We start from the raw sequence: 17,785 nt of genomic DNA on the forward strand, positions 1-17,785 counted from the left end.
TGAGTCACTTGAGTAAGTTGATACTGCTCTTACAACATGTAACATAATAAATTCTCAAGTGTATGTTACATCAAGATAAAGCTATCCACTTGCTTTTATCTCAGTACAAAAGAGAAACTATAATTATTGCACCACCTAACCGCACTCTGCAACAACAACTTTATGTAAAACCATTCATAACACTTGAAATTTAGCCTTTGCCTACAAACAGCAATGACTCCAAGGTTTTCTGACTTTTTTTTTTAAAAAAAAAAAAAACAATCATCAAAAATGCGAAGCCTATGCTAAGTTTCTGAAAAGCAGTACACATCACTGAACACTTTCTTCTACAAGACCAAGGATCAGTGGTTTTAGATTTCAAAGGCATCTCAGTTAAATTCATTCACCTGCCTTGAAGACAGAGTTTACTGTAATTGACATTTGCCTCAAAATTAATTCTTCCTAACATCCTAATGCCTATCTTGGGAGTCTCTTTATAACATAGAACATTATGTGTCCTCCAATTCTATGGCACTGTAGCTTAGTCCATCAATTAGATGATATTTGAGAGAAGGTTCAGAGTTTCAAACAGAGCTCAACCTCTCATGCAAAGCAAGGTCAGGAAAGCAGGCAAATCAAGACACTTCTGTTTTACTTTCAGTTCACTGTAGCCCTTCATAATTAATATTATGGTTAAGGTTGATTAAAAAAAAAAAAAAAGGGATTATCCAGAACAAACCCGAATGCTCTTGACACTTATTGCAAATATTTTTAACTGTCAATAAGTTCTACAGCGTACTTTATATTAATTGTATTAAACATAAAACTTGTGCAAGTTCAAAGCACAAGTTTGGTACTGGTGCAATACCAGTGCAATTCATGGAGCTATGGCCTCAAAATTCCCAAGTATTTTGTTTAGAGATATAACATTACACATACACAGTATCAACGGGAAACATATTTTGCCCCACGTTTTAAATTCAGGAACAAGGTTAATAAACTGAAATATTCTTTCTCAGCTGATTTGCTAGTTTTTTCCCAATGCTACAGAAGACCTACGAAATCCTTTAAAACCATAAAAAAAAAATCAAAGACCACTTACATTAATATTGGACACTGGACAATCCTTTTTGGCAAGTTTAAAGGCAAAGTAAGATACTTGAAAGATATCAGGTCTCTGTTCTTGATCTGGTTCAAGCATATATCCTGTAAAATTGGTAAGACCAAATTGTCATTGTTTGACAGCAAATAGCCTACTGAGTTAGTTTACTACCAGCAAGAACAAAGTAATTCAGCTATTCTACCAACTACGCTTTCCCCCAAAGGAATCATTATGCTCTTGTTTCAATGCTTATTGTCAGGCTAAATACAGTTTTTGGGGTCAAATATTATTGATATAGGTGCATGCTGTTTGGTATTGTGACTATCAGCTGTGGAAAAGATAGCTCAGACATACTAACTTAAAACAACAACAAAAAAAAACAGGAATAACATTAGAATTTTCTAGTGTTAATGCAAAACTCAGTGAAGCTTACAGGAGACTGACAGATATGTCTCTGTCTACATCAGGCTAAGGTTCTACATCATCTTTTGTCTGGTAGGTTTACTAGACTACATACACTGAAATACTGAAAAAATCTAGCTGTATAGACAAAAGGACTTGTTCCTCACAAGACACTGGATTTCTCATGCAACTCGCAAATATTATTTATTTTTCCTAATCAGAACATTTGGCATCTGCCAAACAAATAAAAGTTAGTTTATTTTGTTTACAGCAGGATACTGAGTAGGTAGGTAATCAGGAAATCTTGTCTAAATGAATGAGGAGCCTACCTAAGCAGTGAATTTTATTTTATTTTTCTAGGCAAGCAAATCCTCTAGAAGATATTCAGCTGTGAAGATAATTACAAACCTATGAAAGTTTAAGTTACCATTTCTGATGAGGAAACAGAAGCTACATTTCCAAAACTATTCAGTAGTATGGCCAACTGTAAAAAAGGTTTTGTATAAAATGAAGTAACCACTTTCTGTAGTAATATAATTGTAGGCAGATCTTATGATTTTATTCAAAGCCATTATCTCATGACCAAAGTAGTTCACAGTAAATTCTATTCTTAATGGGTTTTTATAACATAAAGTTAATTTGAATTAACTGTGACAACACCATTACATGGTAACAGAGCAGTCTGTGAGGTGACTCCTGCCACTTGATTCTGAAGTGCTAGGCTTATAAGGTAGACAATGTTCAGCTCACCACTGTTGTTTTTTTCCACTTGTAAAAAAATTAAAATGAAGTCAGAAGTCCCTGAAATACCTTTTATGATCAGCTGCAGCTTTTTGTAGCTTCCATTCCAAAAGGACAGAAGGGAAGTTTACATTACGAAAGTCTTCCCCACCCACATATATTTCATGCCAGGAAGTAATGCTTATCTTTGCACAACAGTTAACTGAAACTTTATAAATCACAGATCATGCTTGTAAGGAGACACACTTCCAACCTGTATTCCTCTTAAGGTAATGCTGCCTAACACAGAGAAAGCTATTTAATCACTTGAAATTTAACTCATTTTGTCAGTATTTGCAGAAGACTTGGTACCTGCTATTTCTCACTAATGAATACAAGCTCAAAAGCACATTTTGTATTTGTTATTTCATTTTAAGAGAACACTGTGTGTTCTACACATTGAAGACAAATTTTAAGAGCGCTTATTCCAATAGCCTGAATTTTTCATGTTGTGCCAGATACAATCTTTCAAGTTAATCTGTTCAAAGTTGAGACACACAAGTGAAAATACTCACTATTGCTGTAATTATTCAATCCAATATCCCTATATTCAGGTAACAGACAAACCACTAGAACTTGTTATTCCCCCAAATTTTCCTCCATACCTCTCCATGCTTTCAAACCTTTGCCAAAGTTCTTGTCCAACCCTCTGGGTTGCACACAAACTTGATCAGATTTGTATTCAGTTACAAACCATAAAACTACTATAAAAATCTCTCCAGTGCAATTTGTTTCTGTGCATATATGTACCTACACATAGTTTGCACTACAAATTCATCTAGCTAATCCAATTTTCTTTTTTTGGATAGAAATACTATTCATCTGACATCCCATAGATAAAACGTACAGAAGAGCAAAATGAGACCATGAATAAACCAAGAGCTACTCCTTTCATTCCCTTTCTGTGTTTGTGGTTTAAGACCACCCTTGACAAAAAAATCCACGCCCTCCCAAAGAGACCAGAAAGCTTTCCTGAGTTGACATATACCATTTATTTGGCAGATCTCTGAAGTGCTTTTTTCTGTTATTTAAACTCTCAAGTAATCAACTCATCCATTCAATGCCTAAAACACAGTAGCTGATTGGAGAATCTTCTCAGGAGAAAGACTTGTTTGTAGTTGATTGACTAGGTTCTCTTTTGGTACATTTTCTAAGAAGTTTGCTCCAGGTTTGCTAAGCTCCTTGTAGGCCAGCTTCTCAATTCTGTATCTGGTGGCAGAGCCCTCTGTTATGTGAAGGGGTGCCTCATTTCAAGGGCAAGAGTTACAAGACAGACGGTAGCCAAGAGCAACCCTCACAACTCACTCAAGAACCCAGCCAGTCTGCCCCATATATTCAAGTCCCTCATCTACACCAGTAGCATCTTTCACGTTTTATTTGATTTACAGGGCAAAAGAACTGTTGTGTTGTCCAGATACTTACTTATCAAACAGTGTATACTATGAGTGTATCGGGAATTGTCCGGAATGGTAAAACTTCCATCACAAATAGCAACTTGACTTTCTCCAAAGGGAAGTGAAAAGAAACAAAGTTTATACAGCAAGCAGCCAAGTGCCTGTAAAAACAAATACAGGCACCAAAAAAGGATGAGAGTAAGCCATTTACACAATAAAGAAGCACCAACAAGAAACTAATTGCATCCTAGCTACAGCTGATGCTTACACAGTTATGTAGTCGCTGCATTATGAACCACTGTTGATGTGACAAGCTGATATATAATGCTGCTCTAAAAAGGCTTTCTTTCCCCGACTTGTATGTTAGACAAGAAGCTACCAAAACTAGAACCTACTTCAAGAGCTACATTCACATGCCTGTATCACCCAGAGATACCACTAGTGTTTCTGCTGAATTTACTCTTTATTTACTTCATTGTAATGGCTCTTAAGCACATCACCTAATAAAAACACATTTCCTTGTCATGCTGTCAACAGGTTTCCATTAGAAATCACTGGCAACTATCAAGCAGCAAAATGAGCCAACAAAAAGAAAAGGGGGGGGAGTGGGTCTTAACCACTTCCTATACCCCCAATCTAAGTGCTCATCACACATCGCATTAATTTAATTCCAGAAAACTTAAACACCAAAGATACCACTACTATATTCTACATGAAATAGTTGCATTACAGATTTCACTTAATTAGTTTTTCAGCTTCTCATTGTCACTTTTAACCATTACACCCTTAATTAGTTACATATTTCATAACAACTGATTTTATTTTTTGCTTACCCAGATATCTGCCTTGGTAGTAATTGGTTTCCCTCCGTAAAGATTGACCATTTCAGGAGCTCTGTATGATAGTGTCGTATACCTAGCAGCACATAATTGAAAGAGGACGGAGATGAAAAGCATGCCAAACCAAAGTGCCTTTTCTAGCATCTGCTATGCACACAACGTTCACACACGTTTCCAGTACACACCCAGAATTGTCCTAAGCTATGCAAATCATTTATTTCATTTATAGCATCAAAGATTTACAATAGCAATATAATATTTATTATTATGGATGATAATTTGAAGTCAGATGAAATTTGATTCTCGTATTTAGCTCCCCAGTACATGTGCTATGGTAACCAACAGTCATGCTGCTGTAATATTGCAATAACCAGTCATGTGAAAGGCTGAGCCCCACAAGAGTATTCCCCATCTCCTATTGAAACATACAGTATGTACGCTTTAAACAACTACCACCTCAAAATAATTACAAAACCAAAGTATTTAGCATAGATGAAAAAAGAACACATGTATCACTTAATAACTTGAGAACATGTAACCTGTGTTTATTCCTCTGCAGCAGTTAGCCTGAAGGGACAGAACTGAACTAATACATGTTTTCAAGAGTACTCCTGCAATAGAGTTAAAATATTTTTCTGACCAGTCTTAGGAGAAAAGCCATGGAACAGCACTGCTTAAATAAGACTGCGTAAATCCTTTCTAATGCTTAGGTACACTTTTTTCCCCCCTCTCATGTTTTTACAGTTAGCTGTATTAAAAATTTTAAATATCCAACTCCTAAAATGGCCAGCAGCAACAAATGTATTTTTCATTTATGTAAATTTCAAAATCACGTGCTTTTTTCAACTTTCAACTTTATTCTACTTGAGTCTCAGTCTTGCAAAAAACCACATGTAGATAAATAGAAAAAGCAACATTAGCAAATAGTTCCACTGTTTTCCTATATCCACATCAACATTTCTTCAGCTCAAACCATTCAATAAATATTGCTATTATGATATCTGCACAATGCTCGCAGATCTTTGTCTGATACACAATGATGTATCCTTTTTACCTCACAGCACAATCGTTGCTTATAAAGGCCACTTAAAAGTGAACTTACTTTTTAATTTCTTCTTCAACCACATTAACACCATCTTTTTGAGGATTAAGAAATTTGTTGGTGGCACTGCCAAAATCACAGAGAACATAATTTCCACTATCATTTAACAATATATTCTCCACCTTGAAAGGAAGTTGACACAGAAACAGCAACATTAGATTAAAATAATGCCTTCAATTTCCAACTTAATTGTTACTATGCATTATTTTCCTTGTGCATAAACAAGGAAATTACCAGCAAACCAATCCATGAACTTGCATCAAGCAGTAAGTGGCCCTATCTTTCACTTTCTCTGGTTCCAATTTTACCAGTAGTAAATCCTTCCCTAACTAGAAATCAGTCTTATTGAAATTCTTTCTTTGTTCTCAATCCTTTTTGAGTGTATTGCCAATTTTTACCTAGACGTTCCTATTTATTAAGTCCGTACCTTTAGATCCCGGTGAACTATAGGGGTTTTGCACTGATGCAATCGAGCAACAGCTTCACAGGTATCACAAAATATTCTCATTACTTCGGATTCAGTAAAGCCTGTCTGCAGGCGCTGATTCATCTGATTCACAACCTGCCCAGCTAAAGAAGCAAACAAGTTTTTATTTTAATAATTCCTATCATGTACAGAAGGAAGAATTTTTCTTACATGCAAAAAGCCAATAAATAAGATGCAACACAGTTTCCCAGTGTCACTGCTCTTTTTTAAATTGTTTCCAAACTTTCACTCTTACATGGGCCTAGACAGAAAAATCTATGTCTCAAATAAAAAAACCTGACTGAAACTCTTCTAACAAATTGTTGCAGACAGAAGGAATCATCCATCACAAAGATGTTACCCCAAAAGCGCCTCTTGCATTAGATCCACAGCCAACATGCTGTCAGCCAACTGAGTTCAAAGTAATTCGTAATCTAGACAGCCTTCCTTTTTCTTACTCAGAGATTAAGGAAAAAAAGGGACCTGAATCCACCCTGAGAGAAAGACCTTACGTAACCACTTCAGAAGTTTCTTTTTAAGATTGGCAATCATTATTTCCCTGTTTCTTGAAGTAATCTTACAAGATCATACCTGTCTCTTCCTATCACAATGCTCACTTAACACTAACGGATGAAAATCTACGGGGCATTGGAGAGTGTTCCTTCTACCCAAGGATGCTTTGAACAAGAAAAAACTAACAGTGCCCAGTCATCTGGTGGCTTACATCCACGTGGCTTCAAAACAATGCAAGCAGAATTCAAACCCAGAAGCAAAAGTGTAGGAGTGAGTTTGAACAGAAACTTTATGTGGCAATAAGCTATCCCTAACACAAAGCTCTTCTCTCATTTCTCTAGCAACTCTAGGTAAGGAAAGAGTGCCACTGATGCGGAGTCTGAAGAGAAACGGCAGAGAAATTCACCCACACAACTTCATGATGGCAAGGTTTATTCCAACACACTTGTGAGGCTGGGGGCCCCCCCCCCCCCCCCAGTCTATAACAACCTGGTTTTACATATTGTTTCAAACAACTACATTACGAACAAATAGGACACAGGACTATTGTTTTCATGCTCACAATCACCAATACTATGCTCTTCTAAAACAAGTCACATGTCAAGTAAAAGTGAAGAATCTTTAATATAGCAACCTGAAACAAAAATAGGTAGGAGAACAGTTGCCCAAAGTTTTCCAGTCTTTCCTATAAAACGGTGTCCTAGCTACATGTTTAACCAAACAGTAGAACAGAACTATTTCAGTTTCTACTTACAGAAGTAATTTCCTTGCTTCTAATTTTACTTAACAACTAAGTTGTGTGAAACCAGCTTTTGCATTTTCTCAGTGTTCAGCAATTCATTGCCAAACTACCGACACAAACAAGCAAAAACAACTAATGGATTCCAGCTTTGAGATACGTAGGCTATCCTCTTAAATTAAAGAAACGACACCACATCAAAATCCCAGGTGATCAAAAACAAACGTTTCCCTTGCATTCCTTCTGAAAACCAGAAAAACAGTCTCTTACCTCGACAGTACTCCATGAGAATGAGTACCTCCCAAACATTGTCACTTACACAGTTAACAGCACAATCCAAATAGCTGACAATGTTCTTGTGCCCAGATAACTCTTTCTGAAAAAGAAAATGCACATTACACTTGAGTGCAGAAAAGTGTTAGCAAATAGTACAAGCTCTCACACACTGCTCTTTATCAAGTAGCAGAAATAGAACAGAAGCCCACCACTGCCAGCAGTCAGTGACAGTTACGTATCAAATACAATGCAACTCTAATTCAATAAAGAGCATTTACGTGCTATTTGTTCAACACTGCCAACACAAACTCGTGCACTCAGAAACAACATTATCAAGTAGTAATATCTAGAGACGTGACATGTAGGAGGTATAGAAAAATCAGGCTAGTCATGCCCATCCTAAGGTAAATTCTCAATCTCAATACTCTAAACAAAGAATTGTCTATATTGAGGAACAGTCTTCTTAAGTTATTAAAAAACACAGCTGGAAGAAGTGACAAGTTATAGTCTGAAGAGCTACCAAGTTAAAACACAACTTGAGTAATTTTACATTGGAATTAAGGAAATGTATATTTCATATCTGACAATACCACTGTTGTCAATTTCAACTCATACAAAAACTTAGAGTTAACATAAAAAGACCTCTTATATTAAATAATTAAATAGATGCTTCTATGATGAGACATGTTTAAACTAGAAGTGTATGGAAATGGAGATAAATAGTCTTCACGGTATCTGCCAAAAGGTTCTAACAGATTTTCTCTTGCCCTGTCTTTATAAACCCAAGCGTGCCTGACAAAACCTTCTAGTTTCTCTTTATTTGCCAGTCATCAGCTCAAAAACAATCTAAGCTGTGACCACACAGGTGAGTTCAAAGTTTTCAGCTACTGCCGTTATCAGTTACCTCCACAATGGATGCCAACTGGAAGAACAACATGCTTGTGCATCCTGAATATAACACCACTTGTGTGAGTAACCAGCAGTATCATTCAGGTCACAGAACTGTGGCCCACAGAGGTTTTGAGAATTTAAGTTATCACTACAGAAATAGCAGTTATTTGCATTTGTCATTAAAGACACAGTTGATATATGTGTATTATAAATGAACACATTCTCAAGTTACAAATAACGCATTTCTTACCATAATTGTAATTTCTCTCTTGCATATGTTGAGGTCTGGCACATTATTAACATACATTCGTTTTAGTGCACAACGTATCCCACCATGTGTGCGTACCAGGAACACAGTTGAGAAGCCACCTGGAAAAAAATAATTACAAGCCAATGAAGCCACCCAATCTTTTATTGTTCTTCTAAGGCAACATTCCTAGATGCTTAAAGTCAATGAGGAAGTATGTCAGTCAATGAGTGAGGAGTAACAAATACTAAAACATTAAGATTTGACAACTCCATCTGTTTCACTTACATTAAGTATTCTTGACAAAAACATAAGCACCTTACAGTTCTGCTACAACATTAAGCAAAATATATTTTAATAGCATTTTCATATTCAATTAAATTTAAAAGCCTAGCCTAAACTCTAGGTATTCAGGTATCAAACCTGAAGTATTTTCAGTCATCCAGAAACCTGAACAAAGTGAAGATACTCTCTGCTATCTTCAGTTTCTAAATCCTCTAGTATTTGATAAAGGTTAACATTCATTCCATCAACATACATTTTATTCTCTGTATTTTAAAATAAAAGAAGTAAAAATAAGAATGAAGTCATTACAGATGTTCACTAAGTCATGATCTCCTCAGCATAGACTGAAGACACTAAGATCCACCCTGAAATCACCGACGGTTCAAGCAGTCAACCCAGAAGTAGTTCTTTTTATTTAAATCCACGTTGAACAAGCAGCGAAGAGCTAAGCATGTTCCCACCACCAGTCCAGTCAGGAGCCTTCTCAGTCCAACAGCAGCACGAACCACAGGGAATTTATTTCAGCCTAGCTTCCCAGTATTAGGTTTTTCCTTCTCTTCATCAGTAGAGAAGAATCATACAAACAATAATTATACACAGACACAAAGTGAAACAGCCTACACAGAAAGTACTTCCAAATATTCATGCAAGCCAAAGGGGAAAATAAAAAAATAAAACCACTCTGCTCTTTTATCTATCTTCTGTTCATCTTAAGTACAGCACAAGGCCTCCAGCAAATTACATGAACATCACCTCAAGGTTTCTGCGTGCGGCTTTCCCATAGATTTAAGCAATCTGCCTCACAGAAGAGCTCATGTCAATCTGTACTTTCCTTAATTGAGTGCTGTCTGATGGTAAGCCAACAATTACCATGAGAACTTTTAACTTGTGCAAAAAACTAAGATATACACTCAGGACGGAAATATGCAAATTAAGGTGATTAACTACTCTGATAATCAGGTAGCCAATGGAAATGCATACGCTTCAAGTTTCCTGATAGCATCTGCAAGCAGCATTTGTCAAGTATCAAGCCCATCATTTGACACAGGCTTCATGTGCTTGAGCAAATGTGCACATTAGAATTCATGACTGAAGAAGCTAAGTTTTATCAGGATGCTTTCTTCAAGATTATTTTTTTTAATTTAATTGCTCATTTATCTAAGTGAGATGCTACACTGTCAAAACAGAGTTGCTGCCAATTTTAATACAGCTGCCTAAGTTCTCCAATTTATTATGCTTAAGCTAAAGCTAGTTTACATAGTGTATTCCCAGAACATTAACAAGTGCCCTTAGGTTACTTGAGGTCTAAAGCTAAACTCCAGCTGGGGCTGAAGTGATCCTACAGGGTTCCCCTGCTACCAGCCTGGGGAATTGCATTAACCAACATGCACACCATGGTTATTGGAAAATTTTAGTACTATCTTTTCTCAAAAATGAAAACTTTAAGCACAAATACTTGAACAACAGTATAAAACGATACTCTGGTAAAGCACAAAATTCTAACCATTGGAAGACAAACATTTCTTGTCTTTTTAACCGGGTTAATAGCCTTTTCTAAACCAGTTTTGTAGGCTTAAAATTCTCTATGACTAGCAGTAAAGTAGTCATGAATAAGTTTTTTTTAAAAAATCGGTATAAAGTAGCAAAAACCTCTGGCAATTGCTCTTCTTGCCATTAGGTGGCAATATTAACTAATACTTCAACCCTGAAAGAGCCATAAAAGCAAAACTATTCCCCATTTTGCAACGGAGTAGATAGGTGACCTTGAATGGTTTTCCATTAGTAAATACTATTTGCAGTATAAAATGCCACTGTGCTCTCTGATAACTGGACCAATTCTGAACAAAACGTGAATAGGTATATAAATGCTTATAGGAAATTTGTCACCAATATTCTGGCAATATTTACCAAGCACTGCGCCGAACTATTACACTTTGAACTTTTTCAAAGAGTTTCTTTTGTCAAACTTCTCACTGAAATCACCAAAGCAAGCAAATGTCAGTGCTGTGAATGTTCAAGAAAAAACCTCTCATCAAGCTGTTATCTGGAGGAGCCACATACAAGTCCTTGTCAGAAGCTATACGGAAACACAACCAGAAGTGATGAGTAGCTGCTTTGCCCTGAGACTTGAGATTGCAAACTGAACAAAGGAGCTGGCATTTCACCAGCAAAAAAAAAAAAAAAAAAAAAAAAAAAAAAAAAACACCATGACCATTCTGGTTCCCTTCTTCTCCTTTTAGAAATTAGAAATGTTTTTTTTTCCAAAAATATTAATAGATTCAATCACTACCGCACATGATAAACTGGATGCATATAAGTATCTCCATCTCTCTTCCCAGTTTTGAGACTTGTAGCTGCTCAATCTCTTCCTGGCTTGTATTTCCATCAAACACAACCCAAACGGAAATACACTAGTACACACTAGAGGACAATTGCATTGCACAAGTCACTTTTCATTAAAGTACCTGCCTCCATGTCCTTTCTATAGCACCTACAGTTATATAAATCAGTAGAAACTTTGCACAACTAAAAACCTAGTGCTTTGAAAAATAAACTCATTACAAAGCTCAGCAAGTTGAATTACATGTGTCTTTTTTGTCCTGAACAGTCATTTCTTTGATTTTCATCACCCACTTCGGGGGATATCTTATTAAGAAGCAAACTAGCAACATTTGAAAGTACCTAAAATATTTCTAACAGCCAAATTTTCTGGTTTGGTTTTTCTTCTTTCTTCCCCCATGCATATTTAAGGTTTCACAAGTTTCAACTTTCCATTTATGCTTCACCATATCACATTCCTGAAACTCCAAACAGGAAGCAGCGTTGTTGTCAGAATTCAAAGCATTTTATTTGCTTACTCTAGTAAAAAGTAAGGCTGAAGAATCTTCCACTACCTTTATCATCGTTCAGACTGCTGACAACAGTTCTGTGAAGGCAGCCTATAAGAATATCCACAAAGATATTCTCAACAAAGTCATGCACATGTTAGATACACAGACAAGACTGAAAAAGGGGTTTTGTTGCTTTTTTTGTTTTGTTTTGTTTTTGTTTTTTTCATATTCAGCTAAAACAGAAAAAAGCACCCCAAGCATTGTCCCTCTAACTGGTTAACCACCTACATAAAAAAGTCAGATCTCTTGCAAACAGAGCAGTCCACCACCAACAGGACTGCATATGCACAGGAGCAGGCAGTAATTGCTCCCTACACTCACAAGCACTGAACCAGAAGCAGTAGTTACAGTTACTACAGCCATTCACACAAAACCAGCAAGGGATAAACACTTTCCTTACAAATGCTTTAAAATCTGGCTGCTACTGAGAGATGGTTATAAGTTTTAACATTAATTTCCACTTCAATACTAATAAATACTCAAAAACAAGTATTTATAAAGCTGATGACTATGTAAAAGCTTTTTTCAGATACAGTGTTTTCATACAATTCTTTTGTACTTTTCGTTAACCTAAAATGAATGAAGAAATGTGGGAAGCAATGGACATTTTTCTCATCCGTACCATCAGGACAATTAGGCACCTAATGTCTCTAATAGCTAAATATAATATTGAGTCTACAGAAAGAGAAATCCTGAAAACCTAGTCCTCAGAGCTGTGAGCCCTGTGATGGGCTGTAAAGCCAGCATCACTGCCTACATTAAGTCACAGTTCCAGAACTGACTTTTTGGTGATTATGTCAAGTTGTTCTTAATGAAGCTGAAACAGCTAAAGGACAGTTTATTTCTACTTCGAAGCAAGTTTGCAAGTTCTGCTTTCAGCTTTGCATGACCTTGCCCTGGGAGATGTGGATGCAAAGCTGGATAAACAGGTTCAAGTGCAAATTATTTTCCAGTGACCAATCTACCCACACATATGCTAACCCCTTTTTAAAAACAGAAACAAAAAAAAACTGCCAGAAAAATGGCTAACCAGCCACATGATGGTATTATTTAAAATAACAGCTCAGGCTTTCTTGCATTTCAGATAACCTAGCATAAAACAAGAAATTCATTTAGGTGCATTCGTTTGTGCTGTAAATTAACTACTCATGCCTTCAGCATTACCTGAGCCATCACACTCACTTTACTACTGGATCCCTTGGTCAACATGTCTGCTCTCTAAATCTGCAGCCAGCAGTCACCTAGATGTCACCAGTATCTACCAAAAGCAGGTTAACCTGCCACCAGAGATTCCCTCCCTCAGAAGTTACATGCCTCCTGGAACTGCAGGGCCTTCTGAGACCTATGGTCTGGGAGCCCTATGAGCAAACAGGAGCCTTTTTTGGGGCTACCAAACTATGCAGAATATGGGGTAAGACCAGTCCTCTTCCGATCAGGGCACAAATGCCCTGCAAGCAGGCTCCAAGCAATAAGAAATAAAACTTCCTTGCAAATCCATGCCAAAGGACAGCAGTAAGGCCTTGTTAAATGTTCCAAGTGCTAGTAAAAAACAGATCTTCACCAGGAAAAAAAAAAAAAAAAAAAATAAAAAAAAACTACCAAAATCACAATCACCACTATCAACAACAACAAAAACAACCCGGAGCTCTGTAACCTTCTGGAGGTGCAACAAACACCAAAGCCAGTGCCCCCCCCAAAAAAGGGCACAAAGCACAAAGAAAAATAAAAGGACTCCTTCTCCAAAAAGCAGCATGAAGTCATGAAAGGTCAGCTCTTAACATCCACATGCACATCTGTGTGGAACAGTGGGAAGGGCCCTTTTTTGCTATGCATGAAGGAGCACACGGACACGCTATTTTACCAGAAATTTTGAAGCAACCCTGTCCTGTCACAGAAGAACCACGTCAAAAGCTTTTCCTCGCTGCTCAGTTTGATCCCACCCTCACCATGTTTAAAATAAAACCACCACATTGTTGGAGTTCAGAGAACGTCTGTGACCCTGACAGGCTGCTGCTGCCCCACGCAGGCTCCTTCTCCATCCAGCTCAATTTCTGCTCTCCCCGTGTTCTGCTGCCACATGCATTTCACTGGCATACGATTAGGATAACCACAGGGCACTTCTTGCAAGTATCAGGAACTCTCTCCTTCCTGCAATAAAGGAAGTCCTTCCTCTGCAGGAGCACCATCTCCTGATAGCGGACACCGAGGTAGCAGGCATGCTTTTCAGAGCAGCAGACTAAAAGCAAACACAAGAAGTACTTTAGTTTATGTAGAGAACACTATTTAGTTCTTGAAGCTAACAAAATTTATGTCTGTTTCTGAAAGAGAAACCTCTAAAACAGCACAGAACTCAAGCTTTGGAAATTTTTTCTATCAGCCTCCAAACGCTTTGTGTTTGTTGAGAAGCTACATGTTAACAGAACCTTGTCCTGCAGCTTTATGGCCTCGAGGGATTTTTGCTCAAGAACACTTCTTTTTCCACAACCTCCACAGGGCAAGGTGGCTGCTGAACAAAGCTCTGCACAGACACTCCTGAAGCACCACTGCACAAGCTGATGAAGGGACATCCCATCCCACAAGCTTTCCGTTCTCCAGCAATGCGATGAAAATTGCGGTGGCAGCTGGGATATACCTCAACGTGCTCTCAGACAGTAAGCTGAACATTGTCCAGCTTTCACCAGCCCTGCCCACTGCCACCACCTTCCTGCCCCCGCTGCAGGCCCTGAGCCAGCAGGAAGGTGTCACACAAGGGCTGTCTCACCTTGGGGGCTGCATGGCCACCAACTGAAGTCACCTGTGCAGGCTCACTTGCTGAAAGCACTGCCAAGGGGCCTACCTGGTGAATACAGGCAGTAGCAGACGACACTGTTCCTATGCACATATTTGCATATGTAAGTATTTATACATACAGAAGTGTGTGTGTATATGTGCATATATTCCTAGAAAAACGTGTTCCACACGTCTCAGTCAAAAGCACAAGGCTCTGAGACGCAGCTCCAGCTGGAAGAGCACTTGATAGATGTTGCCTGCAAGCTCAAGAGCTCAACATTCCCAAAAATCAAGAGCTCAAATAGTTCCCTCCACTTAAAATAATCCCTTTCTTTTACACACATTTTGGAGTTCAATATTTCTCCACTTTGCATGGACACCACATTCAAAGGGACATTCTCTTGTTCCTTTTTCCACTGCCCACACAAATTCCCTGTGTAATACCCTCTGAATATCATGGGTAGTTTTGACAAGAAGCTCTGCTTTCTTCAAACCATCTGTTTGTAGGGCAGCGCTGCAAACATAGCAGCTGTACATTACCAGCAAGCTGCCTGGGACAACCCCAGAGGACATTCCTGTGCACCCCGCTACCAGCAGACCCACTGTGCATACCTCGCCCCTAACTGCAGTGTTAGCCCTGCCTCTGAGTCGGCACTCTCAGGTTTCATTTCTCTCACCACCAACTACACTCCAACTTGGCAAAGAGCTTTGAGTTGAGCACCTGACAGAGTACACCTGAAGCTACTATAGTGTCCTAAGAAAGATGAAAAGAGCTCTGCTGAAGTCTTCTGCTTAAAGCTTTCTTATTAACTAATACCTATGCACCAAATACGTCCAGGTGCTAACCCCAGAAAACTATCTTCTGGTGTTCTTACTGGAAACGGAGAAGCAGATGAAGTGACAAAGCGAAGCAAGCGTGCCAAATGTACAAAGAACTTCTACTTTTACACCCTTTAAAAAATAAAGAGATGAACTGATATGTGCCATCATAACCAAAACCCACAGATGCTAGTGCTTCAAACAGGTACTAGTACTTGTTTCTTTCCTAATCACCAAGCAGCAGTAAAGCCTTATGCCCAGCAAAGTTCTCATACTTGCAGACTTCAACATCTCATTTATACTTTCTCTTAATGGCAAGGATCATAAAGACTTGTTACCATGCAAAAAAAGATAACTCTATGCAAGTTTAAATGCTATACAACAGGCTATAGCAAAATGCCCAGAAGTCACAAAAGATCCCCTCACTGCACAACAAAATAAGTAAGAAAGCGGAAAGGGTGGAATGCTGAGGAACATCAACAAGACTGGTCCCAGATAGGGATATTTTTCTTCTTTTAAATCCCAAGAAACATTCCTATGGCACTGATCTGAGCATTTTTTTGTGTGTGTGTTGCTGAAATTACTACTCAGTTAAGCATCAAAAAGCCGTAACGCTAATTTTTAGCCACCACCACTAGCTTTCACTCCTGGCCTGTAAGGACCATGAAGGATGCTTGAATCAGTCTAAAGACAAACTACAACTGTGTGGGCAAAGTTTTCTCAAATTTGAAAATCCTATCCTTTTTAAAACCTTCACTTTCTTCCCCTTCCATTAGGCAACATCCTTCTCTCAAAAAGAAATCATTTAAGCAAAACAAGTCTAAGGCAAGTGTATGTTTGCATGAGAAAGAAACTAAGACACTATTAATTGGCCTTTTAATAAGCAAGCCTCCTCAGACCCCAGTAGATGTCATTTTTCTCACTGCAGCCAGCAGTGGGACATCGTTGTGAGAAAGTCCAGGAGAGCAACTTGGAACGAGTACTCTCCTACACAAAGACTTCCTCCAGACGTCTACTCCACCAACCCAGTACTAACCCTAATAAGATTTGTATAGTTTGATAAGGTGACATGGACTTCAGATTTTTCCTTTTCTGTTTTGAACAAACCTGCTCTAGTTAGCTCGAGTCCCACAGCTCTCTGCTGGATTGTCAACTATGCCTGCTGCAGACAACTTCCCAATTTAAGCACTAACGTTCAAGTTCTAGATTTAAGCACATTTTATCTGACAGCTGGCTGACTGAGATACTCCAGCTTTGATCTAGCCTACAGCAAAGGGAACAAAGCCCAGCATTCTGCATTAAAGATGATCATGCTGCTCATCCGAAATGCTTCTCAGAGTATCTAGGTGACTTGCTATCTATCTACAGTCGACTGCTTTAATGAGGACACTGTTTCTGTGCTGTCATCTGACTGCTTCAGCTGTTTTTCTAGAGGAGAAAAAAAACAGTTACCTAACGTAGATGACTTTGTAAATTATTTTAATTGAACCCAGCTACCAAAACAGAAGTACTTGCATTTCCTATAATACTGTCAAGTTTAAAAAACATGTAACCACATCAAATAACTCACTAAACAGAAGTTCCAAAAAAAAAAAAAAAAAGTAAGCACATGATTCATCACACAAGTAACACCACCTTGTTCATCCGAGACAAAACTTATTACTTAGGGGAAACCCCCTGCCCACTCTACTTCTTACTCTCATTACAAGAAATGCAAAAAAAAAAATATCTCTCTATGCTTCAACTTTGAATTAGTCTGAGAATTAGTCACAAGCACTCTGCTCCTTTCATAATACTGTTATCACCTCCTCTTCCTATTCACTGAAGGAAAACAAATACATTTATGCCTGTATTTAACAGATTCTCGTGTTTAAGAGAACAAATGCTTGCTCTTCTGTTAGTAAAGAAGAGAGCATAGAACATGACAAGACCACCAACAGTGCAGTTAATTGCTTGTGAAGATCAAACCTTAACCTCTTTTCAGCTACAGATTCTGAAATCACACTGAAATAGAAACAGCTTGACAGTGTTAAATGGCTCCATTATCTATACCAACAGAAACTGAAAGTAGGAAATAAGGGTAAGATTTGGCAACAAGTCACGATCCATTGAGTTTCATTCATTTCCAAAGTCAGCCTTTACAGCTCTCAGGCTGCTCTCAGTATTATTTTCTTATTAAAACCGAAAGCAAGCTAAACATAACAAAGGCAGAAGTACTGTAGGGGTTGTACATTTGCGTTTTTTTTTTTTTTTTTTTTTTTTTTTTCCCCTTCTTACAAAAGATCTGGAGC

General features: G+C 38.0%; 1 protein-coding gene across 3 annotated transcripts in view; it reads right to left on the bottom strand.

Moving 5' to 3' along the window:
• BMP2K (BMP2 inducible kinase) overlaps window positions 1-17,785 on the bottom strand; it is a 64,322-nt gene that overhangs the window by 32,461 nt on the left and 14,076 nt on the right. For all 3 annotated transcript variants that reach the window (XM_035323672.1, XM_035323673.1, XM_035323675.1), the window contains 7 exons: window positions 8,734-8,852; window positions 7,587-7,692; window positions 6,026-6,168; window positions 5,599-5,720; window positions 4,491-4,572; window positions 3,686-3,818; window positions 1,082-1,185 (listed from right to left, as the gene is read on the bottom strand). In XM_035323672.1, coding sequence (XP_035179563.1) covers window positions 1,082-1,185; window positions 3,686-3,818; window positions 4,491-4,572; window positions 5,599-5,720; window positions 6,026-6,168; window positions 7,587-7,692; window positions 8,734-8,852 — 809 coding nt within the window. The remainder of the gene's footprint in view (window positions 1-1,081; window positions 1,186-3,685; window positions 3,819-4,490; window positions 4,573-5,598; window positions 5,721-6,025; window positions 6,169-7,586; window positions 7,693-8,733; window positions 8,853-17,785) is intronic.

Source organism: Oxyura jamaicensis, chromosome 4 (assembly GCF_011077185.1).
Source record: "Oxyura jamaicensis isolate SHBP4307 breed ruddy duck chromosome 4, BPBGC_Ojam_1.0, whole genome shotgun sequence".
Classification (NCBI taxonomy): domain Eukaryota; kingdom Metazoa; phylum Chordata; class Aves; order Anseriformes; family Anatidae; genus Oxyura; species Oxyura jamaicensis.